The sequence below is a fragment of the Chelmon rostratus genome, chromosome 15 (assembly GCF_017976325.1).
Source record: "Chelmon rostratus isolate fCheRos1 chromosome 15, fCheRos1.pri, whole genome shotgun sequence".
Taxonomy (NCBI): Eukaryota; Metazoa; Chordata; class Actinopteri; order Chaetodontiformes; family Chaetodontidae; genus Chelmon; species Chelmon rostratus.
In genome coordinates, this window is record NC_055672.1 from 10777546 (window position 1) to 10805533 (window position 27988).

General features: G+C 45.2%; 1 protein-coding gene across 1 annotated transcript; it reads right to left on the reverse strand.

Moving 5' to 3' along the window:
* Positions 1–27739, reverse strand: dync1h1 (dynein, cytoplasmic 1, heavy chain 1). The gene is made up of 78 exons (XM_041954153.1): positions 27392–27739; positions 26024–26111; positions 25697–25870; positions 25302–25557; positions 24970–25156; positions 24579–24850; positions 24225–24452; positions 23399–24052; positions 22881–23303; positions 22527–22706; positions 22225–22374; positions 21950–22096; positions 21557–21697; positions 21207–21383; positions 20972–21082; positions 20729–20848; positions 20377–20616; positions 20029–20184; positions 19762–19875; positions 19552–19662; positions 19248–19457; positions 18972–19118; positions 18716–18882; positions 18429–18602; positions 17944–18298; positions 17588–17782; positions 17218–17500; positions 17007–17107; positions 16718–16877; positions 16218–16458; positions 15946–16129; positions 15587–15799; positions 15230–15468; positions 14935–15091; positions 14582–14806; positions 14218–14448; positions 13930–14070; positions 13585–13818; positions 13206–13412; positions 12925–13046; positions 12598–12763; positions 12333–12496; positions 12008–12137; positions 11780–11913; positions 11561–11675; positions 11312–11473; positions 10980–11194; positions 10543–10747; positions 10228–10401; positions 9939–10058; positions 9637–9757; positions 9173–9368; positions 8336–8453; positions 8026–8241; positions 7714–7926; positions 7427–7554; positions 7151–7304; positions 6866–7012; positions 6567–6717; positions 6141–6394; positions 5830–5964; positions 5646–5740; positions 5357–5531; positions 5141–5216; positions 4866–5026; positions 4657–4768; positions 4479–4539; positions 4273–4396; positions 4021–4134; positions 3712–3882; positions 3321–3538; positions 3103–3206; positions 1920–2128; positions 1538–1691; positions 1261–1403; positions 982–1150; positions 624–748; positions 1–467 (listed from the first exon to the last, which is right to left on the reverse strand). The coding sequence occupies exons 1-78, from the start codon at positions 27639–27641 to the stop codon at positions 339–341; spliced, it is 13923 nt and encodes a 4640-aa protein (XP_041810087.1). The 5' UTR covers positions 27642–27739; the 3' UTR covers positions 1–338.
* Between the last annotated feature and the right edge of the window lie 249 nt (positions 27740–27988).

The window sequence follows — 27988 nt, forward strand, 5'->3', positions numbered from 1 at the left end:
GTCAGTCATGCAATTTATTTCAATCCACTTTAATCTAAAAACAAACACGTACTTTCGTAAAAACATCTTTTACTTCCAACTTTCCTTTTCCACACTTCTTTTTCTCTTCATCTACCATCTGACAACATCCCCTCGACCTTCTAAGACACTTTCCACAAACATCAAGAATGGTTACATGTTCATTACTGATCCACAAATGTTCCCAGCTATGTTTTATATTGTGAATGCAACAGGCTACAAACTACTTTTTAAATGGCGGTTAATAAGTCATGAAGCTAAGTGATTATGTGTGGTTTAACAATCAAGACTCTCTGGTCTTCAGGAGTGACTTGTTTCATCTACTCGGTGCACAGGACAGCGACTCCACGCTCATAGAAGCTGTGTGGATCTTCCTTGGTGGCGATGTCGAAGTCCACGGTGAAGATGAGGTCAGACCTGGTGAAGTTCAGGTAAACGGGCAGAGTGACCTGCAAAGAGAAGACAAATGAAATGTGATGAGTGGTTCGTGCAAAGCCAAGGCACAATCTGAATTTAACACCACCATTAGGCGTTTTTCAAATCAATCTCTGTAGATTATTTGATAGAAAGGTGAATTATTTTGTGTGTACACATCTCCTTCATACCATGTGTCTCTTCTCAGCGCTGCTTTGTTTGATCCAGCGGAGCTGAGTGAGAGGCAGCTCAGTGGAGATGGACGTGGACAGAGACAGCTTGTTGTTGGCACAAGTAGCTCCCTGCAGTTTCAGACCTGGGAGAAACAGTGACCACATTCGACATTAGAACCCTTGAATTTTACAGATGTCAACTGTGGTGAGTATTTAACAGGACCTATCCTTTCTTTTTAATTTTTTAATGTTTGGAATTCCCATGAGAGCAGACAACAGCACAGACACCTGAAAGATATTTTCCCAATTCAATATATACCTCTACTGTCGTATTGCCACGGTTTAACATTGTTATGCATCTACTGGCTTGTCTGACCTTTGATGCCGAAGCTGCAGGCATCCAGTGTGGCACCCTGGGCGGTGGTGACATTGACCTCCAGACACAGCTCTTCCAGAGACCAGCTGTTGGCCTGGGCCACATACTGGCGGGTAGCGGTGATGTACGCCTCTGGCACAAACAGGCTGCCGAGGCACACGTGGATGTTCTGGAGAAGGAGAAGAAAAGAAAAAAAATAGCACAGTGAGTGACTCTGTTGATTTCCAAAGGAACACTTTTAAAAAGTTACAGATTGTTGAATGCTTGATTCTACAGTACCTTCAGTTCCTTCGCACCCCCACTGGCAGCTCCCTGGGAGATCTGCTGCAGCTGCTTGATTCGCTCACTGAAGTCTCCCACCCACTGGATCACAGTCATGGAGGCAGGAACTGTGTACCGACACCAGCTGCGAGGGAGGATGCCTGGGGAGAAAGAAAAACAGGTGTCGACCAGTTATTCCCTCAAAGTATAATCTGTTTATGGACATCTTGCTGGTCAAGGCTGACAATGAGGAATTTTAAGTTTGTAGTTGAAAGAGGAAAAAGTGAGCTTTTACCTTTAACAAGGTCGCTGATGAGTGTGCGCAGGTAGTTGGTCTGCTTCTTCTTGCCCTCACACACTTGCACCACATCGGACAGATCCTGACGGACCTCCTGCAGCATCTTGCAACCCATCTTCACCTCACGCTCAAAGAACCGGAACAGTGGGTCCTGGTGTTTGTGTGTTTGGACAAAGAAGACATTAAATCAAATACAGAGGCTTGGCAGGTTTCTTTCAATTTACCTCATGAGTCGAGCATATAAAACATACAAAGTGATCAACATAGCAGTAACTGCCAAGGATGTTGTACAGCTTCTTGAAGAAGAAAAAAGGAATATTTTAGGTCTGTCCCATGAAGTCTGCTTTCGAACCACCTTTCCTCTCATTTCTGCCATTACCTTGATGTTCTCCACCGTGCGTTTGAGTGGATTGACCGTTTGGGGCATGAGCTGCAGCCAGTTGCAGGCAGTGGTGTGTAGGGTCCTCATCCAGGCCGGCTGGGCATCAGATGTGGACGAAGTGCGCTCCTTCTTCTCCGTCTCATAGGCAAGGTCATCCTCATCCTCCAACATCTGCATTTTCAGCATCTTACCCATCATGTCAGTGCCTGCGCAGCCCGGCAGAGGGAGCGAGTGAGCGGGAAGGGAGGTGGAAGACAAGGCAATGGTAGGGGGAGAAGAAATTAATAGTGGAACAAAGAAACAAACAGCTTACCTGGAGGGAGTGTTAATATAAGGTTTGTTTTTTATAAAAACAAAAGACATTGGGTAGGACAAAAGACACACAAGGCTTCAGGCAATATTTCCATCAAACGTAACATTTAACAGAGTTCCAAAGTGGATAAATTAACTGCATTCTTGATCAACTGGATCTGTAAAAGAAATAAACATAACCAATGTAGGGAGACAGGTCTGAGAGAGAAACTAAAGGGTGGGAGTGAGGATGAAGGAGAGGGGGAGTATGGAAGGTGGTCAAAGGGGCAGATGCTTCGGCAGCCAGGGTTGTGGGAGTGTCGAGGAGGTGTGGAAATCAATCTGATGAAACGGGGAGGGAGGATGTGATTGAGGGGAGGTGTGGCTGTTTTGAATCCTAATCTGAGGTTGGGATGGGGGTAGTATTTTAGCAAAGCGACATGATGGCTGTGAAATACAGCTGCTGGAGGGTGAGGAGACACACACCCGTCCTTTGGGCAGAGCACCTTGGCTACAACTACACAGCTAAACTGCAGGACTGCCATACACAAGACTGCAAAGTAGGAGCTACTTGTGTTACCATAGAAAACTAACAGGTGAGGTGAGGATGAGAGATTAGCAGAGACAGCACATATTCGCTGGCACCATACACACACACAGTATTCTGTCCAAAGCAGAAACTTTGGGCAGAATACTGTTGCACTGAGACGCCCTGTCAAAATAAAAGTAAAGACGCTAGAACAGAGAGAGAGATGGTTAATGATGAGCCCTGTGAAAACATGAAATCTGAAGAGATGGACTGAGGAAGAAGAATCAGGACGTGTTGTCTTCCAGTGGCTGTGACAGAACACCACAGTACAGATGACTGAGATGACCGGCTGTAGCGTACCCTGAGTGGTGAGCAAGACCTTCTCAGCGTTGCTGGGCAAGCCGAGCCAAGATGGAGTCTGAGTGTCGGGAAGCATCTCCACCCAGTGCATGAACTCCTCACGCCTGCAACACATCAAAATCATCGTTTTTAACCAGTTGAGCTCATCATGAAAACATTCTTTGACTATGAATAAACTGAAGTACACTTGTGTGGGACCATCATCAGCCACTACTAACCGAATGCCGTCGGGCATCTTGATGTCCTTGTGCCCGTCGACCTTGAGAGCCAGTTTGAACTCACTGTCGAAGCTTCCCTTGGTGAAGATGCGGTCCAGGAAGGTGTTGAGCAGACGCTGGTCAAATTCATTGTCAATGCGGCCGCCATAGATGGACAGGGCCATCAGGGTTTTCAGAGCTGCCCAGGGGATCTTGTCTGGTGCAATATTCTGACGACCCTGTGTGTGTATGGAGTATACTTGCAAGGTTAAATAATTTATCTGATGAATTCAGTATTTCTTAATAACTGTATGAATTTATGTATTGTTGATATCAGGTTCTACTGGCAACAAATAACTCCTATGCAGACGCATTTGAAGCACTGTATATGATTTTTGAAATATTCTCCAACCTTAGCAGTGTCATCCAGCCACGTGTCCACAGTGTCGCAGGCAGAGCGGAGGTCAGACTCTCCAAACTCATATTTCTTGGACCAGCCCAGTGGTGCATAGCGCAGACGCTCCTGAATGACTGCATGGAACCACGCCAGCAGGAAGTAAAGACGAGCACGCTCGTTGGGAGCCTGTGGAGGTGTAGTCAATAAAGTATTAAAGATAGCAGATGTGGAGGAAGTGTGCAGACAGCATTTGATGGCCATGATTAAGCTTTTGGTGGAAAAGTGAGAGTGTGCATGTTGGTCCAGAAGTCCAGATAAAGTTACCTTGCACATGCGAGCCACAGGGATGCTGCTGAAGGTTCTGAGCATGTTGGCCTTGACACCAGGAGGCGGCTCAAACACAAAGATACGACCGGCACGAAGCAGATTCACCGGCACCTGGCAGGAAAAGACAGTACTGAGACTATGAGAAGTGGGGAAAAAACAGGAGCCTTGGGGCTAGACAACGTGTCACTGAAGTTTTCATGATCAAGATTATGAAATGTTGGAAATGTTTTTATAAGTGATGTGGTTTACCTTGGGATTGATCTCCATCGTCAGGAAAAGCCTGAAGCTGGCATGAGGCTGCATGGAGTGGAGCTTCTTTTCCAGCTGCATCAGCCATCCGGGGGCAAGGTGGACGTTCTCCAACATCACCCACCTGCAGGATGGACACCGTCAGAACACCAGCACAACAAAAAAGGGTACATGCTTAGAAAATACACAGAAGAAACATTACCCACCTGCCAGACTTGACAGCAGTGTTGATGTCTCTGTCTGCTTTATTGAAGCCCTCAGCCGAACCTGTGGACAGTGTGAGAACACAACCATTTGTAAACAATATGAGTCAGTTTATCCTTCAACTTTTGGCTTGAGGATCTTATTTTGTGTGTCAAGAGTATGAACTTATTCCCTCTTTACCAATAGAGATGGAGGTGATTTGTTTGTTCTGCTCAGCAGCCAGATCTCTGACCAGGCCGCTGGCATCATAACCTGGAACAGAACACATCAGCACTGGAGTGCTGGGCTTCACCTACAGACACAAGACAGGAAAGTCAGCAGCAGGCTCAACAGCACTGTGGCAAACGCCTCTGGAGGGGAAAAGTATTGAAGAAATATTGGTTTACTACCTCGCTATCCACGATATTGGCCAGGTCAAGAGGTTGCTCAATGATGTTCATGAAGCTCTCTCCCAGCACCTTTGACACAAAAATGTGTGACATGGCCAGCAGACGGTCGGGGCGGAAAGCCTGAATCAGCAACAGTTGGTGCACTGCCTGGCCAATGGGAGCTGAACGGGAAGAGCAGACCAGGTCATGTACACGCAGAATATATCGATCATAATATCTGCTTAACTTTCATGTTTATGCATCATTTGCAAAATGGAACAAGTCTATATACTCACTTGACTGCTTCTCCTCTGACCACAGGTAAGGAACAGCCAGCTCGGGAGTGTTGCTCTCAATCCACATGAAGAATTGCTGAAGCACAAAACAAAACGAAGAGATAACACTCGCTGATACGGTTTGTACTCAATGACAGTCATTTAGTATGTGGCATGCTGAGAAATACAAGTTTGTTCATAGGCAGCTTATGTTTAATTATCACCGTCAAAACTCACCTCATCAGCCTCAACTTTGTCCACCAAGTCGCCGAATGCTGGCAGGCGGCTGAGGCGGACCATGGCCTCACTCTGCTCAGTGGTCAGACCTTTCACTTTGGGCAGTGACGTGCCAGTCAGAACGATCTCCTTACCACGCAGGTAGTGCTGGAACTCTCCGTCATATGAGGGCTCACTGGACAGAGACAGATTGAAGTGATTTAGATTCATTTTGTGTGATGTTCCTGACAAACCTTGTTTTATGTAATACTATCACTAGTGGCACATTAGTGTAATACTCGCATCTTACCTGGTTATCCCCTTAAGGCTGATCTTAGCCAGCAGCATGGCAAAGGTGATGTGATCCTGGTGCAGCATGCCCCTGGCTGCTCTGTTGAACACCACCTACATAAAAGATATAAGCAGATTATATCTGTCACAATCACAACACTGAAGAAAAGAGTCTCTTTACTTTGAAAATGCGTGCTTCAAACCTGGAAGAGGTCCTTGGTGAGGACACTGAGTCTCTGTGAATGATCGCTGATGCTCTTCAGGTTGGGGTTCTCGTACAGCACAGTATGGTAGGTATCCAGGAAAAAGTGAAGGGAGTACTGGTACAGGAAGTGCATCTGGAGCAAGACACAAAAAAGGATTTGTTTCTTAAGTTGTTCTTTGGCTAATTTACAAGTGTGCACAAATAAGACAGCATAAAAATATTACTTATGTGTAACATGGAGCTTTTATTTTTATGTGCATGTGTGTTTAGGGTTTATGAGATTAGATTAACAAGAAAAACTGTCTGGACCTGGTTGAGAGCCTCCATGGTGAAGTAGATGCTGCTGCAGGCAGAGGACAGAGACAGGTACTGCTGTGACACAGCCTCCACCTCTGCCATGACAATATCGGTCTCTTCCACCTTCCTGGTCACCTCAGCTGCCTCCTTCTTCAAGTTCTCCAGCGTGGTGATGATGGTGTCATCGTCAAGGATACGGCCTTTAACCTCATTGAGGGCCTGCAACAGGGATTTTTCCAGCTGACGCAGACGGAGTTGGAACTCACCTACAAGGGACAGGAGGAGTTGTTAATCATTTCAGTGAACTCTTCTTCCAATGTGACTGATGCCTGAAATATCATGCACCCCCTGTCAGTGTTCATCATCATCATCATCATCATCATCATCACCCCCAGCTCTGCCCTGTCATTGTGTTATCACGTCTATCTTCCGTCTCACCCTGCAGTTTGAGGAGGTCAGAGCGTTTCTCATCCACATCAGGCCTCTCAGCCTTTAGGACCTCGTTAAGACACTGGCTCTGAAGGCTGCTGCGCGTCACAGTGAAGTTGACAAACGTAACACGAGAGCACAAATCTGGTGGGAACTCAACCTGCACAAACACATAACACACCATGTAACGCAGATGAACTTCTTTCTACAATCATTTCTATAAGGAAAATTCTCAGTTTATGGATTTTAAGTACTCTCTAATAGTCTTACATTACGTATAGATTAAATTTAACTGACAGTATACTCACCGTTGGGTCTCGTGTAGAAAGGAAGATGACAAACGATGGTGACAGATCGATGTCCTGGTCACCCAGCGTAATGAGGACACGTCCTCCAGTCCTGCGGACCTCTCTGTTCAGCACCGGGTTTAGGATGGGGTCGTAACTTTCGACATCCTTAATGGAAAAGAAGGAAGAAGTGACTATAAATACACAAATCCTTGACGTATAAGGGCCTCGGACAGTGAGCAAGTGGCAAGTTCACAATAATATGTTGGCAGTGTTAAGTAACATACCTAAGTGTTAAGTTCATACCTGGACCAACAATGGGTTTCCAAAACGCAAAGCACTCTCCAGGTTCTTCCTGAAGGCATCATCCAGGAAACTGGTTCTGGTGATCTTGCGGTCTTTGTACTCATTCATTATGAACTCTGTGGCCTGGCCTGATGGATCGATGATTAGCGGGTACCTGAAAAGGGCAAAGGTATAGGATAGATCAACATGGGAAGTAAATTCATCTTAAGGCTAATAATTGATCAGTAGTCTCACAACCTAAAAAAAACTGCAATACCAGATGAGAAAGATACCAACCTGTTGAACCTCTTGAGCATGATGGCGTTCTCAGTGCAGAGGTCATCAGCTGGGAGGGAGTTGGCTTGCCAGCGAAGCCTCTCATCAGCATTGGACAGGTACTCTGTTCTAGCGATATCTGTACGGAACTGGGAGGAACAAAAATTACACCATGAGCCTATAGAATAGTAAATGTCTTCTTACATAAAATCAAAACCAAAACCATAAAATCAAATGTGGTTGGGTGTGATTTGGAATTTGGCGAGATCAAAAACAGCATAAGACTTGTGTATTGGAGCTTTAATTACCTGAATGTTGGCCTGCTGCAGGTGATGAGACCAAGTAGTGAACAGGTTCTGCCTCATCTGCTGTTCAAAGTAGCCGGCATAGGTGATGAAAGCAGCAGAGAGCAGACAGTCTCCGGCGATGGTGGACATCTGGTTCTTGAAGGTCTCGCTGGTCTTCTCCCAGCGGTCCCTTTCCGCTGACAGACTCTTTAGCAGAGCTGTGCTGCGATTCACCTGGGGGGAGAGAAAAAGAGTTCAGAAAAGTGCTGCAAGATACTTTAGTGTAATCTAGATTCAAAGACACAGATACAGAGGGAACTAAACACTGGTTACCTTAGCCTCGACTGCAGCCAGGTCAGCCTTAATGGCCTGAGCCTCTGAGATGAGGACGGCATACTCCTCCTTGTAACGAGCGATGCTAGCCTCCAAGTCTCTGATCATTTGCTCCACCTCTTCTGCCTTCGTCTTGTTGTCCGTGGCATCATCCTCAAGCTTCTGCAGTTCATTACGCAGAGGCTCCACACGCTTCAGCATGTCAGCATAATTAAGCTGGAGAGGGAGAGGTACGACATAGTAAATATTAAAGGAGTACTCTCTCTACCCAATTATCATCTTTACTTTCAGATGGTTTAGGCTTTCTTACCTGAGCAATTGCCCATTTCACCATAGGTCCACAGGCCAGAGATGCCCTGTTGACTTGGTCATAGTTGTAGCTTGGGTTGGAGAGGTAGTTCTTCTTCATCTTCTCACGGATGGAATCGCTGGATTAAGTTGAAACAGTCCACGAAGTTAGACTACAACAGCACTTTGCACAGTCAAATACTCTAATGTGACGTGTGGAACAATTATCATAAATCACAGGAAATGAAACGCTGGACAGGATCAATTCAATTTTTGAAGGGGTGCAGTTTCTAACATCTTCTCTGTAAGCAATGCAAACCACAAACAAGGACAGCATTGTTAATACCATCAGCTCAGTGTCTGATTCGGGAAACCTAAAATCAAATTCTGATCACAGGTGCCACTTGATTAATATACTGGTTGATTAATATAATTTGTGCTTCCATTGAGGATTTGACAGATGTTCTGACAGCGGTACCTCATTTCCTCAGAGGAAAAGTTGACTATGCTGCTGATGAAATTGTCCCTGATAATAACTTGTCTGATTTTTTTCCAGTCACTGGTCTCCTCGCCCAGCATAAGGCAGATAGACTCCAGGGCCAGCTTGACTGCAGCTGGGGGATTGGTCATAGCCCGCACTTCTACTAGGTGCTGCCGCTTAATAGAGCTCACAGCTAGTTAGGGGGAAGGAATAATGTGTTTGAAAGAAAGATGTAGCAAGAGGAGAGAGAGAATATAGAGCAAAAGAAGGGAGGAATTTCAAAGAAAGGTTGAAGGGTTGAAAAGTCAGAGAGAGGAAGAGACAGAGAGGGAGAGATCTTTAGTTAACAGTTGCAGAATACATTCTTTCTTATTTCACCTGATCTCTTCAGCAGAGAAGTTAACAATAGTGGGGATGAAGTTCTCCCTCATGATGATGGAACGGATCTGCTTCCAGTCAGTCGTGCTCTCTCCCAGGAGCAAGCAGATGGACTCGAGGGCCAGCTTCACGGCCGCAGGTGGATTGGCCATGGAACGCACCTCCACCAGGTGCTGCTTCTTAATGGACTTAACAGCTATTAACATCAGGTGAACAAGGATGTGGATTATGACAAGGAAGGGCCAGTGATGAAGGGAGGAGACATGTAAAGATCAGGCTGTTAACTGGAAGGCCTTGCACCATAAGTGACAACATTGTGATAACACTGTAAGAAAAACGGCCAGCAACCCTTTAGCATAGCACACATTGTAATGCATTTACATAGTTCTATTGTTGTGTAAACAGTATGATCTATTCCATCAAATGCAATATAAAGACTGCTGTAAGAAAATAAACTACTGTACCATTTTGAGCCTCAATGACAGCAGGCTCCACTTGGTCCAAGTCCTGTTTGACACTCAGCTGTTTGTCCTTGATCACCTCCTGCTGCTTGTACACAGCTTCCTGGATCTCCTGGCTCATCACCTGAAATCAGTAACAGTATAGCTTGATGCATCAGTTAATCCAGATGTGCAATGCAGGGCTACAGGGATCACGGCACAACATACAAAAAGGTTAGGTTTGTTTTTGAGAAGAAGAAAAAACACAATAGAGTGAGTTATTGTTATTCTGAAGTGTTCTCAGTGTTAAATCCCCTCCTGTGTACCTTTTTCTTTTCCGCCTCCTGCTGGTCTTTAACCATCTTCTTCAGCTTGTCATTGGCAGCAGCGTTCTTTGCCTCCAACTCCTGGCTCTTGATTCTCAGGTCACGACGAAGTTCCTCCACCTTGATGAGGAGGCACAAGTACAGTCAGGGGTTGGAAAAGTGCAAGCACTAACAAAAATGACAGTGTCTGGGATTGTGGAGGCAGGCTCTTGTCAGATTTTGAGAATAAGGGGAACAAAATGTATCCTTTTAAGCACACTGAATTAAATCAAATACAAAATTAATGTACCTGATCGACGGTCTCCTTGATCTTACGGAGACCGACGTTGAGGTGCATCTGCTGCTCCTCCAACTCACTGCGTTTTTCATTGAACAGGTTGGCATACTGGTTGATAAAGTCCAGGTAGTGACGAGGAGTGATGGCCATCGTGTGACCACCTCGCTTAGCCAGACGGTTGTTAGCCTGTGTAGGGAATAAACATATGAAGTACGTATTAGCAAACTGTTCAATGTATTCATCTGGTTTTACGGGATTTCCACGCATCAAACTTCTGGTAAAGCAAAATCCCACTGACCACCACTGTCAACCTTTAAAGAACCATACCTGGTGCAGGGTCTGGTGTACAAACACACAGCCGTTGACGATAGCTTCGCGGTGAGATGGTGGCTGGGGCAGTTTGTCATAGACGATGGGCATGTAGTCTGGCACCTTGTAGTTTGGTTTCTCCAGATCCATCTTGCTGGTGAACTCCTTACCCACTTGATACAGGGCCTCTGTGGACCAGTCTCCAAACCAGTTCAGCACACACCTAACACAAAGGAACAACATCTTGTAATTGCAACATAGTGTGTGCTTTTGTATGTTATCTTTTAATGTTTTTTTATATGACATCAACCTGTCTGGGAAAATTAGCCTGTTTGGCTAAATCTGGCACAATTATTGTCCCTTCTTAAATAAAATAAACATAACATTGTAGTATCTATCGCCTGTATATAAGTGTTGCAATCAATGAATTCATTGTCCACCATATGTCTGCATACCTGTTAAAGAGGGCAGGGGATGTGGCGGCCCTGTCCTTCAGGCCCTCTGATGAGGGGTTCATGGTGAAAACAACATGGAGGTTCCTGATAACCTGGCTGGTGAACCACTTGTACAGCTCCTCATGTGTGTCGAGCATCAGGCCCTCTTTCTGGGCTCCCTCCTTACACTGAGTCATCAGGGTGGCATATTCATCTCCCTCAAACAGGCCAGGAACCTGCAAAGACCGGGCAACATCAACATATTAGAAAGCAGAAAAGCAAAACAGATTTCTCTTGTTTTGTTATTTGCCAGTGAATCGCTGTGAAGTACAACAGATCATGATGGCAGTTACCTCTCCGTTGGCGAGCAGTGTGTTCATTCTCTCAAGGAAACCAGAATCCAGCACGTTGGACTCATCCATGATGAAGGCAATCTTCTCGTTCTTACAACCTGAGCGACGTAGCACTGTACGCAGGTCCTCATCAAAGTCCTCTCCAGTGTATTTCCTGTGTACCTGAAAACACACATACAAAAATCAATAAACACAGACTGGCAATTGCAGTAACATGGCCCCAAATATCTTCAGATGTGTTGTACCAACCTTGATCTGGTACACACTCAGCCCGTTCATCCAGGCTACGAAGCGAGACAGAGTCGTCTTTCCTGCTCCGCTCACACCGATCAACAGGAGATGACCCTGAGGCTGACGGAAGATTCTGGAGGAGTATATACAATTTTAAAATTCACTGCAAAACAATTATTTCAGACCTGAAATTCGATTTTTTTGGATCATTCAGCAGGTTAAGAAGCTGTTACTGACCGGTCAATTCTGAGGACATGGTCCAGCACCTCATTGAAGAGCACCAGAGGGACGTCCAGCTCCTCCTCATAGAAGACCTTCAGACGGGCCTTCACGTAGTCCCTAAGCTCCTCCTGTTCCACTGGGATGTAGTCCTGCATCCACAAATGATAAACTCAGTGAAAATGGAAATCAGACTGCTGAAGACTTCAGTATCTTCACAGCATGATCAATCTGTTTCTGGTTTACCTTGGAGAGCCAGTTGCTGTAGAGGATAGGCCTGTTGAGGGCCTTCTCCTTATCAATGTTGGGGAAATGTTTGAGAGCAACCATGTCGATGTTTTCATCTGTCCATCTTCTCTCTTCATCACCAACCAGTCTGGAAAAAGGTTTACGACGAACAACATTATCATTCTTCATATACTTTTTTTACTGCATTTATTAAGTGGCACTTCATCAGATTGATCGGTTAGTCTAAACAACAAATTTACTGTAACTATGCGAGTCCCCTAAAACACTGAATAGTACATATAAGATTAGTTTCCTATTTGAGTGCTAAAGCTCAGCCTCTCACCTGTCCTGGAAGAGACGGAGAGCTTCGTGGGCCCAGATGCGGATGAGCCCCTCAACAGGCAGAGTCTCAAGTGGCCGCAGGGCCTCAAAGATCCCCCTAACCCAGCGGGTCATCTCTCTGGGAGAGTAGATGTAGTGAGGTTGGGTGTCCTGGGTGAACCGCTCCTAAAGGCAAGAAGGGAGTGAAATTAGATACACAAAGTAATTAATAATTGTGTGACTGAAAACAAATGAAAAAGTGATAGTGATGATGATGATTCCTTTACCTGAGACATGGTGTAGAACTCAACCATAGCAGCAGTGAGAGGCTCCGCATAAGTACGTAGAGATGGGATGAGGCGCAGCATGGCACGGTTAAAGGTTCCATAAATCTGGGTTAGAGAGGCTGGACCTGGATAGTCCACGTACACCACAGGAACATGACGCAGGAACCTAGAAACAGCACACCACAACATGGTCTCTGTTAGGGTTCTTCATGTGCAACATTCATTATTTGTATTAGCATTTTCATCTCAATTTTTACATTTGTGTCTGTTAATTGTGGTATTAATTATGTTATTGTTCTATTCAGGTGTAAAGTTTGATAACTGTACCTGTGTGTGAGAGGCTTTCTGCCAGGGTCAGTGGGAGGATTACAGGCTCCAACAAACTGGATCCTCTCCAATTTGACCCAAGTCTGATCTGAGGTGCGGTAGAAACCTCCATGTTCTACCATCTGCAAAGAAGAGACAACTGTATTTATCACTGGATTGTATTCGAAACACTGTACAAGGAGTACAGTACCACATTTTACCCTGCCATGATTTCAGTTTGCATAGTCCCATAAAATAGGCATAATAGGCAATATTTTCAGTTCATAAAAAATGCATCATACCTGTCTGATGAAAGAGATGACTCTCTGTGTGCCGTACTTGTCCATGTCCGGCAGATTGATCTCATCACAGAACAACACCAGCCACTTGCCCAGCTGGACAGGAGCGAGGACCACACCGTTGGGGGTACGGCGGTACTCACAGTAATGATCAAAGGTCTTCAGCAGCAGCTCTGGGGTGGTGGCACTGGAGAAGTTCAGACCCACAACCTGGTAGAGAGTAAATATGAAAATTTGGAAATTACAATGTTGACAGTGACACAATCTTTTCCAATTTTAACCCAGTTTATTCATATTTATTCTGGAGTTTAGAATATGTTCAACTTTAACTAATTTTATAGATTTATTATCAGTCCATGAATTCTTTCATCCAGTCTCTCACCTCCATATCAGGCAATGCTCTGAGGGCACTGAACAGAGTCATAGTCTTTCCAGAGCCGGGTGGTCCACACAGCACCAGTGGTTTGTGCTCTGCCAGCCATGTGTAAAGCAAAGCTTCATGACGAACAGTGTCCAAGGTGGGAACCACAACATCGGGGGATGCCACCTTGTGGGTCTCAACCTCAATCTGAGGCACCTTGCCCTGCCATGACTGCCACTCACCCGAGATGCACACCTGTACGATGCCAAGAAAACAGCAATATGGTCATTCTCAAAACAAAACTGCAGTATTTTGCTTCCTCATATATGCAAGTCATTGAAGGCAAACAACACTAAGAGGCTGTACCTCGTAGTCAATAATAGGGACATTGGGAGCAGCCGGGAGGGCTACAGTTGTGATGCGACGGATGTATTCTCCAAGTTCAGCCCTCATTTTCAGCCGTCCATCACCAGAGAAGGACCACAGCACAGCGTAGATCAGATATTTCTGGAGAAAGATAACGACACGAAATTGATAGGTTTTAAGAAAATGCGTATTTTCTGCAGTAATGACGTTCCAAGTTGACATAACAACAATAAAACATGCAGAGTATACTTCTTTCAGTTATATGGAGAGCAGAAAGCAGAACAATACCTGCATGTATTTTTCCAGCTGATCAATGGGCATGGGGAAGTCAGGGTGGTTGTTGTTGTAGAGCGCCACATTACGGCAGGCCTGGTGCAGCATCGAGAACAGAGAGCCCAAGCAGCGCAGGCGGGTGAAGTCCATGATGTGCTCCATCTTGGAGGCATGCTCTAAGGCCTTGATCACTAGGCCTGTGGAGGTGAAGTAAGGCTGCAGGATGGCTGCAGCATCACGCTGGATCTAGTGTAAAATATGCAATGGGACATCAGTGAAGAAGAAATGTAAAATATTTTACTGAATTAACTGATACACATTTTACTTGTTTGAGAGGTCTCGTTTTTTTCTCGTGAAGTATCTTCTTCCTTTTAATCACCTGTAGCATTGGTGATGCAGTCTCTTCCTCATCATCTGTGCCCTTCCTCTGGCGCTGAGCTTCATCCTCGCCCTCGTCCAATGGGATGCTGCGAATGCGGGCCAGGAAGTGGTTGAAGATCATGTCAGTGCTGAGGACATCCTCACTGAACCAGACCATACCACAGCGAGACACAGTGGCCAGGGTGGCGTACTTCAAGTCCTGTACCTCAAACATGACACGCACCTAGAGAGAGATCGAGAGAATAATTTCAGTTCGATACAGTCTGCTTTACACAGCTTTTGTTTTTGTCTCATTAAAGTCTAATAATGAGACAAACACCAACATCTGTCTCTGAGGTGCTGTGCTCTTACATTTGGTGGCAAACTGAGACGCTCTCCATTGGGCAGGGTGAGCAGCTTGTTGTCATCCAGGACTGAGTTAAGATTTTCAACCCACTCAGGGTCGACGTCACCATCGAAGATGATCCACTGGCGCTTTTGCAGTTCACCTCGAACGTTGTCAATGATCCTGAAATGGGGAAAAAAAAAAAAAAAAAAAAAAACAGCAAAATGTTTTACACCAGTTATTTCTAAAAAGTCCTACTTGGCAAGAAAAAGATGAAATGGATTGATTTGTAAACTTAAATAAATGTGTTACAGGACTCACTTCCTGAGGATGTGTGTGAACAAGCCATCAGTCCATTCACGGGTGTTGGGGTCCAGGGTTCCATACAGGTGGTCCTTACTGATGGCCTTGGGGTCGATGATGTGGGCCACACCCTCAACACCCTCAAGCCTCTCCAGGGCCTTGAGCAGCACCCTCCATGCCATGGTCTTCCCACTACCTGAGGGTCCTACCATCATCAGACCATGGTTGATCTGTGTGATCTGGTACAGCTGGAGCACCTAAAAGAGGATGACAGAATTTCAGAAATGTAGAGTAACTGCTCACAATGCAAGCAGGTCTGTATAAGTCACTGTTTCCTGGCACACTCAGTAAGGTATACTGCATTTAGCTACATACCTTCTCCACCCACATGCTGCCCACGTCGTCACCGTCTCCGTAGGTGAGGTACATCTCCGTGCAGACTTTCTTTAGCTCCTCCCTCAGAGCAGTCATCTCTCCACGCAGGTACTGTACTCCAGGGAAGACGTCTGACAGCAGGCTGAACAGCAGAGGAATGTCCTCTGCCACCAGCTTGGGAACCATGGTCTCGCACACACTCTGGATCAGGATCTACAGTAACAAGCCACAGACTGAGTGAAATAACCAGGCTCCTAAAATTTTGAGCTGGATTATACAAACAGATTTGCCAGAGCTGCCAAAATTCAGTAATAAAAACAATACAGCAATTAAGTCCTTCAATATATAATTTTTTCTACCTCCTGTTCAGGAAGGTTCTCAGCAATCTCATTCTCATCAACATCCTCTCCACGCTCTAGCTTCTCCTTTTTGATCCTCTGGATGCGCTCGCGCTTGACATTACCAGCACTGATGAGCACGCTCTTCAGAGCTCGCAGGCCGAAATCGTAGTGACTCTGGGATGACAGCTGCTCATCACACAGCCTGGAATAGAGACAAGGGATAAACTCAGAGAAGAAAGCTCACAAATTTCTCTCAAAGCTACATACGCTTTTTCTTAAGCAGTACATACTTGAAGAAGGGCACAATCTTCTTGGCAAGGATCTCGGCTGTGCGGAAACCTTGAGAGTACAGCATGACCTGGGCGATGAGCTGGCGGTCGGGCTTGGTCATGGCCAAGCTGCGGAACAGCTTCTTAAGATTGTCAGGCAGGTTGGAGCGGCCAGCGTAGCCAGGATTCATGGTGATGAAGATGGCCATGTCTGGACTGACCTTCACCTGCTTGTTCAGGAGCTCTGTGGTGACTGGCACACCTGAGGGGGTGTCAGATATGTAGTTATTTACAATGCAGTAAATGTTAAAAAAAAAAAAAAAAAAAAATGGTGGTGCATAACGAGAACAATACTCTTCATTTCTGTGTAATTTTTTCTAAATGATGAAAGCCATTTTGTTGAGCAGACCCCTCCTTTTTGGCAATTGGTGTTCAAAGATACTAAGCTGAATCTGGAAATTCTGGTTAAAAGCAGTCTTTTTACATATAATGACACACAAGTTCCAACACATATCACGTACTCCTGTCCCTGTTGGGGTTGCTGTGTTCTCTCAAGGCCACCTGGATGTACTGGACCTGCTGGGAAACAGCAGAGAGCATTCTCTCCTCCAGACGGTTAAACTCGTCAAAGCAGCCCCACGCTCCCACCTGGCACAGACCCACAAAGATTCGACCCATGGCCTAAAAAAACAAAAGAAGAAAAAAAGTCAACAATTTGTTAATTCAATAACCAATATGAGAGGCAGCCACATCCTTTAATAAAAAGCAAATGATAATCAAAACAAAAAGGATCTGAATGTGTTTGTGTACCTGGAAATCGAATGTCTCATCGCAGTTGAAGACCAGGACAAAGCGGCCCAACTGGTGTCCCAAAGCTTTGACTGACTCAGTCTTGCCTGTGCCAGCGGGACCTAAACAGAGGACAAACTCAGTGAAGTTGAAAGATTTATATGTTAACCTGTCCTTTTCTTCAGAATTGAAATCTCCATTAATAGTGTGTGTACAAAAAAAGTTCCCATACCAAACGGTGATCCTCCAAGGCGGGCCTCCAGAGCCTGGGTCATGGTGAGATAGCAGCGGTCTGTCAGTGGGGTCTGGACGAGTTTGTCCTGAACACCCAAGTACTCAAAGCCATAGTTGAACTTGGCATTGGCCATCTGAATGGACAGCTGTTGCAAGACATCGGTCTGCTTGGGGTCAAAATAGAAGCGCATCTGGCTGAGCCAATCAAAGGACTTGGGGTTGTCGATCTTGTTCTTAATCAGAGTCCTGGTCACATCACGTTGGTGCACGAGCTCGGTGATCTGAGGTGGAGCAGAAGAGGGATTTCAGATACACTTTTTCATTGGACATTATTCTTTAAAAATGTATTTAAAAATATTCTCTCTGACCAGGTGCTCCAGTTTCCTCCTGCGGATTGGAGGCTGCTCCATCAGCACAGTGTCAGCCAGCACGTTGAGGGTGGCCTCCACGTTTGACAGCACTCCCTGCATGGGTGTCATGTCCCCACCACCAGAGATGGTGGTCAAGGCGGACTCGATGTTCTCAGACCAGGCGATCTGAGTAGACAGCACCACCAGCTGGGCCTGTCAAAAGAGGAAACAGATCAAGTAAAATTGTCTGTGGAGATTCTCATTCATCCAGGTAAACCTTAGAAGAATCAAGTAAAATTACATGAACACATTGCCTGATTTCCATAGATTTTGAATGGCTAATTCTGTGTACAATAAAAGCTCTCAACACCAACCTGGTATCGATCGATCCAGTTGATGTACTGACTCAGGTCAACAGCTGTGCCCTTGTTGAAGGAAGCAACTTCTGTGACAGACTCAGCCAGCAGCTTGGCCAGCGTCACCCTCATCTCCTTCTCCACCAGCGTCAGCCACTCATTGATCTTGGGGTGTTCTGTGATGGACACTGGTGTCTTGTAGTGAACCTCTTCACCCTCACGGGAGGAGATTCCCAGCACCACAGTGTTGTCCTCGTTGAGCAGGATGCTGGAAACACCAGCAAACATCTTTTTGAAGTGCTTCTGCAGTTTGGCCACATTCTTGCTGTTGCCGATGATTTCCAACAGGTCCTCATCTCCCACAAAGTAGAACCTGTAAACAAAAAGAGTGTGATGGATCAATTAAGGATAGTAAATGAGTGATGGTGTGATTGGAGGAGTTTTGTGTTTTATATGCACACTGACAACAGTGTCCAATCCCTTCTTCCCGTATCATCTTCTACCTGGGGAATGAGGATCTTTCTCTCTCCAGATATTCTCCAAGGGCTTTCTGGATTTTTCCCAGAAGGTCAGCCAGTCGCTCCAGTGACCTCTGCACTCCCTGTATGTTCAGCACATCCATCACTAAAGGAGACTTTGACACCTTCTTCATCAGTGCCAAGAACTCCGTGCTGATACTGTGGAAGAAACACAGAGAGTAATTAAAGTAAGATTCTAGTAGAAAACATTGTTACTTTCGTAACTTCTGGTTTGAAAACATAGAGTGTAAAAATAAGGGTCTGTCATTTACCTCTGGAATCTCTGGGTTTCTACAGGCAGGAGATGTTTGATGTCAGCGCTGCCGGTAAAGATGCCTTCCAGATAGACCCAGCGACGCTGGACATCAATCCAAACATCAAACAGAGCCATGATGCGATTCAGCTTGTCCTCCCAGCTCAGGGCGTCTTCCTCAAACACCTGGGAGAAAGAAAGAGGAAGAGCATGGTGTTCATGAAGTTCTCAAAACTTAAATATTTGTGAAGAACACAGCATGTCATTCTATTTACCTTGTAGTATGGAGACAACTTCATGGCAGACACGCTGTTAATATGTTCTTTGACCTTGTTGAAGAGGTCGTCCCAGCCTCTAATCAGACGACACTTGTTCTGGTAGTTCACCAGGTCGAGCTCATACGAGTTCCACACTTCACGGATCTGAAGACCAAAAACCACAGAATTATTATTAAAAGGTCTACAAGCCACAGTAAATTTGAATCAACTGGAATGGAAGCTGTGCAGCATCTCAACTACACTGCATAATCTCTCCAGGGTCTTGCTCTTCACCTGTTTGAGGAACTCCTCCAAAGCCATCTCTCCCTGGGCTACCAGGAGGACGTCCTTCACCACCATCTCATTCTTCTGCAGATCAACATCCCAGATCTGTCCCAGAGTCAGCTCTGACGGGACCCAGTTCACATGCAAACGCTTCATCAGCTGCTTCCAGTGGCGGTCCTTCAGAGCCTCTGATTTCAGCTCAATCACCAACATGTTAACCTGGTGAGAGAAAGGAACAGGAGGGGAATTAATAACTCATTTTTTAGTTTTCTTGTGAGTCAAAATTTGTGGTTTGTGGGAAACACTAGCCGACCTTGAGGTATCCTTTAAGCAGCCTCTGGACATACTCGTAGGAAGCATACTGTCTTAGTCTTGCTTGGAAGTTCTTCAGCTGGTTCAGAAGAGCATCCAGACTCTGACGAAGCTACAAACACAAAACACCAACACAAGAATAGTTATTTACCAAGGATATCACAAATACAGAGAGAGACAATGATCTGAATGATTATTGTGGATTTGGTACCTTGCGAGGCTGTACAGACACCCATGGCTGCTCTTTCATCTGGTCAATCTGCTCCCACACCTTTGACAACTCAGACCAAACCTCCTTCAGGTCATGCAGCTCCTCTAGTGCCACCTACACCACAAAGACAAAACAAATCAAAAGAAAAGCTTTGTTTTGTTTTAAGGCATCACTCTAGTTTTGGAACAGCTAGGAATGTAAAGATAAGAGCTGTATTATGTGCAGAATGGGTTTAAACACTACTCCTGTTCCAAATGACTGTCTCACCTGCACCCTCTCTTCGCTTCCACTGAGCAGGCCGGTGTCTGTGAGCTCCAAGGCTTCTTTGGCTCGGGCACACTTCTCCCTTTCATCCTTCAAACGGCCAAAGTTGCCCTCATAGATCGTCAGAGACTGAAGAGCCTCCTCTGGACGCAGGTTACCCTGGTGAAACAGATTACCAGTTTGACAAATACAGTTTAAAAAATGTCAAACATTTTGTTATTTCAGCTTCAATAGCAATTTTTTTATCTTTTGTACAAATAATAATTTAACTATTAGCAGTCATCAATTATGCATCCAGAGAAAGTATGCTGGATTGACTGTACTGTATAATGCATTTCCAATTTCTCTTACAGCAACTGGTTTGGTCTTCTCCCAGTCATTGAGCAAGTCAGTGGTGCGGTTTTCCACAGCTTTGTCCTCCTGGACGATCTTCATCTGCAGGTTGGCCACCTGCTGCTGGATGGCAGTATCCTTGCGCTTCATGATGTCACTGAACGCACCCCATTCACCTTCGATGTTGTCAATGTAGAGCCAAGACGGAGGGAACTGGAATCTCTGCTTCTCCAGCAAACGCTGTCCATTACGGAACAACTAGGGGTAAAATGGGGGAGAAGCTGATTAGAACTCTAAATTGTTAGTCTTGAAGCATACAGTGCTATAAAAGAACGTAGGAAATGATACTGAATGTTTTTAGAGCACTTACATCGACATTTTTCTCAAACTGTTTGATCTTGCGCTTCAGAGTCTGGACATATGTTATGAAGTTGACAGCATCTGAGGTGCTAGCCGTGTCCACAGAATGTTGCTCCAGTTCTTGACGGGACTATTACAAAAACAGAAAAACAAACTTGATGAGAAAAAAAAAGGTTCATAGAATAATCTCTTCATCAGTGTCTCTTGGAAATCAATGTCAGTCAAAAGAAATCTTTCCCATAGTATATGTTACCTTGGAGATCTGGGCATGGAAGTCCTGCATGTTCTGGCCGAGCATCTGGCCAAACTTGCTGAGCACTTCTTTATGCCAGGAGTCATACTTCAAGTTCACCTTGGACTGGACCTGTTGTCAGGAACAAAATTAAAATATTTAATAAGAAGCAAATAGATATGGACTTTTACAGTGTTTTAAAATGTTGTTTGAGAAATATTGCCCTGATACAGCACCTAGAACTGTCCACCATTACCTTGCCATAGTCAATGACCACAGGTCCAAACTCTTTACGTGTCTCTGCATTGTCAAAGGTTCCACGTGCTTTGCGGATCTGGACCAGCAGTGCCTGCCACTTGGTGAGGTCTTCACCCAGACGGTTGTAGATGTTCTCAGCTTGCATGTCCCACAGGCACTGGTACTGCAGCCACACCTGGTAACGGGAGTAACAAAGAAAATAGATGAATACTCACAAACTAATGTACATAAAAGGATATATTATATATGTTTATAACAAAAACAGGAAAACGTTTTTTTTTATATTTCTTCTTCCTTCTGTTCTTCAAACAACATATTTTTTGTGTTAAGCATAAACATGACTCTTACCTTTACATACTGCTCCACCTCATTAACAATGTCTTCCACTGCATTATAGGCCTCCTCTAAGGCTGCAGGACCATCTGGCATCCTGGTCAGGGCATTTCTGTAGAACTTCTCCTCCTCCGACAGCTCGTAGTGAACTCCCACCTGGTGAGGAAGGACAGATTAGCTTAGATCAAAGCATCAGCACAGTGTAACAGGACACAAAAAACATTTCTGTCTGTACATCATATCTGAACCTAATTAAATAAAATGTATCTACGTTTGACAGATCTTTTGTTCAAAGTGGCTTGTGTCTACATGTTTGCATACCACAGATATTCTGACATGAATTTGTTTTCATGGTTTTTTGAAGTGGGAATCACAGCCCTATTACTCAGACTGTTCAGACATCCTTACCTGGTATCTCTGGCTCTGGATCCTGGGAAGGGAAAGGATGACCATCTTCCAGGCAAACATCTCCTGGTAGAGCTTGTAGCGACAGTCTTCGATAGGTGGGTTCAGGTAGATCACCTGGTTAGTGATCCTCAGCTCATGAACAACATTCTGGGGAAAAAAAGTAACAGAATACTTAGTCAGCTGTGTCCAGGAATACAAAGATTTCTAAGTAATGTATAATCCCTAAAACAAGACACAGCATAAGGAAAAAAATTCACTACAGTCACAATGTCTACCTTGATCTTGGGCTCTCCTCCAGGTTTGTGGCTCACTTGTGGAGCCTCTGTGTCCATGTCCACATCAGCTTTGTCCTCTACCTGGCCACGGAGCACCTGGGTCCAGGCCTTCAGGCCAGCCTGCAGACGCACTCCCAGGATACGCTCAATCTATGAAAACAACACAAAAATCAATCCTGTTTAAAAACCACTCAAGCTGGCCCCATGCAAAAAGAAACAAAGATTGAAATGTATTTCCATTCCAAAATCTAACCAAATAAGAATAAGAAATCATTTTCGTATTGTTGTTTTGTGGCACCAACCTCAATGTCGAGTTTGTTGACCCAGATGGGCAGGTTGGAATAGGAGTGGAGATTGAGGTCATCCACAGCCTTCTGAACTCGGTTGAGGATGTCAGTAAAGGTCTTGTGATCGAACATGCAAGTGTCCAGAGAGCGAACCTCAAGATCTATTTTCTCCTCAATCAGTAAGAGATCGTCCACCTGTAAAACAACAAATAGCAGGAAAAAAACTGATTAGAATTCTTGTCTAGGGCAATTAAACAACAGCACCTGCTATATTCTAAAGTGACGCTGAGAAAGGGTCTGTATTTATGCAGTATGTACATAAGCTATAGCTATAGATAAGTTACATAGTGACAGCTCCTCCACACTGACCTTCTCCTGGAAGTTGAAGACTGTCTCAGCCAGCCTCTGAACATAGGGATCCAGCTTGTAGGACTCCCAAACCAGAGTGATGCCTTCAGTAATGAGAGCCTGAACCTCTTTCTTAAGCCCAGCCACCAGCAGGGAGATGGAGGACCTCTCCTCCACCTTCTCACAAGTGCGCTCGTAGGTGCGAACACTCTCGATCAAAGAGATGGCAAACGGGTACAGCTGGTTAGCTTGGTGGGCTTTGTTGACGATGGCCAAAGGAACACGGAAGCTCAACCACTTGAGGTTGCGGACCTCTTTGGACAAGGTGATGATCTCTGGAAGGAAGTTGACCTTAAGCTTGAGCATGTTTCCTGTTCGTCCACGGGCACGAGTACTCTCAATTGTGAAGATGCGGCCAGACACACCAAGGTTACGCTGCTGCACCTGATTTGTGAAAGGCATGTGAAATATTTATAACAGAACAAGAATTGACAAACACTTTAAAAATACTATATTTATGTCTAAGATCAGCTCCGTACCTTGCGAGCCCAGTCATCAAATATCTCTTGAGTATTGAGTTTAGCCCTGAAGCTATCGCCATCCTGCTTCAGCTTGAGTCCCTCCACATGGTTCTCCCATCCTTTTCCCAGCACATCCTCCACTCTTTTCATATACGCAGTCAGCTGACGGTCGATCTGCTTGGCCCAGATGATGGAGCCGGAGACAGGTGGCAGGTCTCGGACATGGCTCATCTTACAGGCCTGGCTCTGAGGATACTGCACTTTGAACTTGTCATGCAGTGACTCAATGTCATCTTTCACGCGCTGGATGAGCTGCGTCTGGTACTCCCGGATAGCACCACGAATGTGGGGACGCACGAAGAGAGCATTGAAGCGAGAGAAGATGCGAAACATCTCGTTGGCGTTCTTGGCGGTTCCCAGCTGATCACGCAGGCGGGCAGTGATACGGGTCTCCACACGGTCAATGCGTTCATCATAGCGCTTCATGGCGGCTTCCCAGGCTTCCATGCCTTCCTTAGACACATCCAAGCCATCGACCTCTTTGACATTCTCATATGCCAGGTTGACCTCCTCTATAGCATTGGCATCAGCAGCATCAAAGAGAACTCCAGCTACTTTCATGTCTTGAGGCTCAACCGTCTCTCCGGGTGCATGTTGTGGCACAGCAGACACCTGGAGACAAAAATGGTAAAATAACAATTTCTCAATAAAGTTCAGATACAACCAGATATTAATTACTATTTTGTCAGGATCTACAGGTAAACAACATGATAATGATCATGAAATAAGTAAACGGTGTCGAGGTGTTCAAGTGTAGCCATCACAGACGCTGATGGTGTTTTACCTGAGGCCTAAGCACACGGACGATGACTGCCCTCAGCTGCTCATGCTGCCTTCGGAAACGTCTCATGTGATCCAGGCGAGACTGGAGCTTCCTGTGGGCGGGGCTCAAACGCCACACCATTTTCAGGTTCTCCTCTCTCTTTCTTTTCACAATGTCCCTCAGAAGCACCTGCAGTTTCTCATACTCATCCTCCCAGGTCTGGAACACCTCAAAGCAAGCCACCATCACCTGCACACAGAGGTTTAAAGGACATTTACAAAGATGTACAATATTTTGAGTAGCTACAGAATGAGTGTACATTCATGGGGAAAAAAATACATTTTTTTTTCATGCTAAAGATCTGACCACACCAACCTTTTCAAATTCCTCATAGGCAACATGCATGAGCTTCCTGGTTCCCAACACCTTGAGGAGCTGGGAGCTCAAGTCCCTTGAGATGGCCTCTACCAAACGCAGTGCCCTCTGAATAGGGTACTTGGTGTTTCTAATCTTTTTCAAATGAGTGAATATGGCCATCAGGGCCTGGCGGATCTTATCGAGCTCCGAGGCAGAGAGCAGGTCATTGAGAGGGAAGTCCTTCATCAGAGGATTGTAGTCATTGACGGTTTCCACAGCCTGCTTCAGACCTGTGAGAAGTAGAGAAAGGACAAACAATTAATCACACTGTATTCAGGAATACTGCCCCATTAAGACAGTAGAAGGGAAACAAGCCAAAGAAAAGCTGTTTCAACTGCTTGTCACTCACCAGTGTCAGTGTCAAAACTGACAGTGGCATGGAAACGTTTGCCGTGTTTGAGGATGTCCAGTGTGAGCAGAACCTCAGGGCTCTCTCTCTTCTCCTGGATCCTGTTGAGGGCTCTCTCCAGATTCAGCCAGAAACTGATCTCTTGCAATGCTGTGCCGGAAGCTGGGTCACGATCGAGCTTTGTCACCTGATAAAAGTACGAGCGAAGGAGATAAATAAAACCAGTGGTGAGTGTAAGACAGATTTTTTTTCCCCATATACCTATTATTATATCAAGTATAATAGCACTGTTTTGTTTATTTTTGAGATAGAAATATGGGAATGCTTCTTACCTTTTGGATCTCCCTGATCCACCGATTGACTCCAGATTGCAGCTGGTTAAGGAAGGTTGGGTCCTCCACTTTGTCCCCAAAGTCTGTGACCTTGGGCTTCTCCCCACGCTCATAGCACTGCTTGGCGATGTTTGTAATGATGGGGTGGATGAGCAGGCTGATCTCTGGAATCTCAATGTTCTGCTGCAAGTGGAGAAGGCCCATCTCCAGCTCTGCAATCTTTTTCTCCACTGAGGGAGCCATTTTATCCCCATCTCTAGAGGGTTAGGACAGACGTCATAGTGCCGATGAATTATCTGTCGATGTTACAGTAGTCCTCCATGCTGAGTTCATGACTCAGCATGAGTTTATTACATGAAAGGATTTATAAAAAACAGACACATTTTGAGGATTACCTGTCTGCCTTGCCAGACTCACGAATGTAGGACTTGAAGAAAGGAGCGACAGCATTGCTGATGAAGGAGTGAAGCGTCTCGTAGGGAGAGTCCTCACTCAAGGTCAGAACTCGAACTTGTGTTGATATGGGCTTGTCTGCATCAATGACGACTGCCCTCTTGATCAAAGCCAAGCTGCAGCGGAGGAAAGGGTGATGACATTCATAGTTCAGAATTAACAGAACTTAAGTGAAAGCCAAGTTTCTTCCCCCAGTTTTAGTAATATAATCACATACAATCACCTCCATGAAACAAAGACCTGTCAAGTGCATTACATGCATCATTTACCTGTTTGATTTGATCCCATAGTGTATGTCAATGCTGACGTTATAAGTGATGCACTCCTTCTCCTCCTCCCCTTCATCTCCAACATCCTCTGTGTGAAGAACAAATCATGAAATCATACTCTTCACACTGCCAATCTTGACCAATGATCAATAAGTGCAACAGCCATTTTCCACACTGAAACCAAGTAGATAAGATTCTCCACTAACGAGTAAAATGCAGGACATTACCACCAAGTCAATGTTTGGTACCACCATGTAACACCTACAGTCAAAACACTGATCCCTTTTTTCAGCATGTAATTACTATTATATCATCTTGTCACATAATCAAGACAGGCACCATGTACCATTATGGAAGGTGTGTGAAAATTATTATAAGACTTGCATGAAGCAGTAAGACCTGATCGCTGACGGGTTAGCAAAATTACTTTGCTAGTCAGGGTACTACATCACCACCCCCTGTACAAGTGAGGCCATGGTTTGTAAGAAAAGATAGCCATCTGCAGGATCTGCGCTCTCCGCATTGCAGCATCAGTATTCTTAAAGTGAAAACATGAACAGGATGGGGCAGTGACTCTCAGTCTGGGAATCCAAAACCTTCAGGCTCAGACTCAGTAGCTGGTCATGTGCAGTATCTAGGGATCAAGGTTCAGCACTCATAAAACATTAGTTAGGGCAAGTGACTCTGAGGCTCAGACTTAATCTGCCTGGAAGAAACAGACGATAATGTGTTCATTGACACCAGCTCGTTCACATGATAAAACCTCAAGAAGGTGCACACAACATGACTTGTAGTTATTACAAAGGATTCATTCTCTTTGCTTTTCTGCCATTTTTGTGCCTGTCCACTTTTCAAGAAGGAGCTTGTGTATTTATTAGTACTGTGTCTCTATTGTGTATAGCACCGTTGTCAACAACTATTAATTGGATGTGCTTTATAAATAAATTGCACCAGAATATAAATACACTAATAGCACTCACTTGCACAATAGCCTACGCTATCGTAGCAAAACGTACCTTGACTGTGGCTTAAATTAACCTTAAAAAGACAGCTAACGTTTAACATTAAGCATCCTCAAAAGAGTGTATAGCATTAGCTGTTTTCTCTTCCCCACCCAGTGTGGCGCAGTTGCCTTTTAGCATTGCCATGAATGGAGATAGCAAGCTAGGTTAACATCGTTATCTAGCCGGCTGTCAAATAATGCTAACTTGCTTACATACGCCGTTAACTTAGTTATATTGGGTTTAAAGACATTTCGCTGGTGACGAATGTTATAGCTAACATGACAGACAAGTTGCGTTCATACTAACGGGACACTGAGTAGTCATTTTATTCAAATCGCATTAGCTAGCTTCTTCCCAAATGTACCTTTGAGTGCACTTCTCTCGACCAAAATGGTGTGAATTTGGGGATCGGCCAGAAATTTGCGCATCTGCTCCACGGCGCTCTTCTCCTCCAGGGCGGTTTCCAGTGAGGCCGGGGCCTCGCCGCCATCTTCCAGGAGCAGCGGTACCAATTTCCGAATGTGCTTCTGCAACACCGAGGTATCGGCGACCGTCTGAACGGCCGACACCTCCATGGTGCCGGAGTTTTCCTCCGTCCCCCCTCCGTCAGACATGCTCTGAGGCGGTCAACGATGACCGGTCACGGTGTGAAAGTGAACAAAGAACTGAGGGTGCCGCCGTCCGAGTGGCCGTAGTGTCTACCGAGCTGCTCAGACTGTGCCGCTGTCAAAACGCCGCAAGTGGTGCCGTCAACTTTATTAGCGGAATGGATTGTGGTACTTGTAGTCCATTAGTGATGAGTATTTCGCTGGACTTATACATGCCGACAACTTCAATACCCACAATGCAACGGAACGAATCACCTTTTTTCTCTTTTTGTTTTAATCGTGTGTGACAGATAGGGGGCGAAAGGGAGTTGTCTCCAATGATGCAGCAATAAAACGAAAAATCCTAATGATCT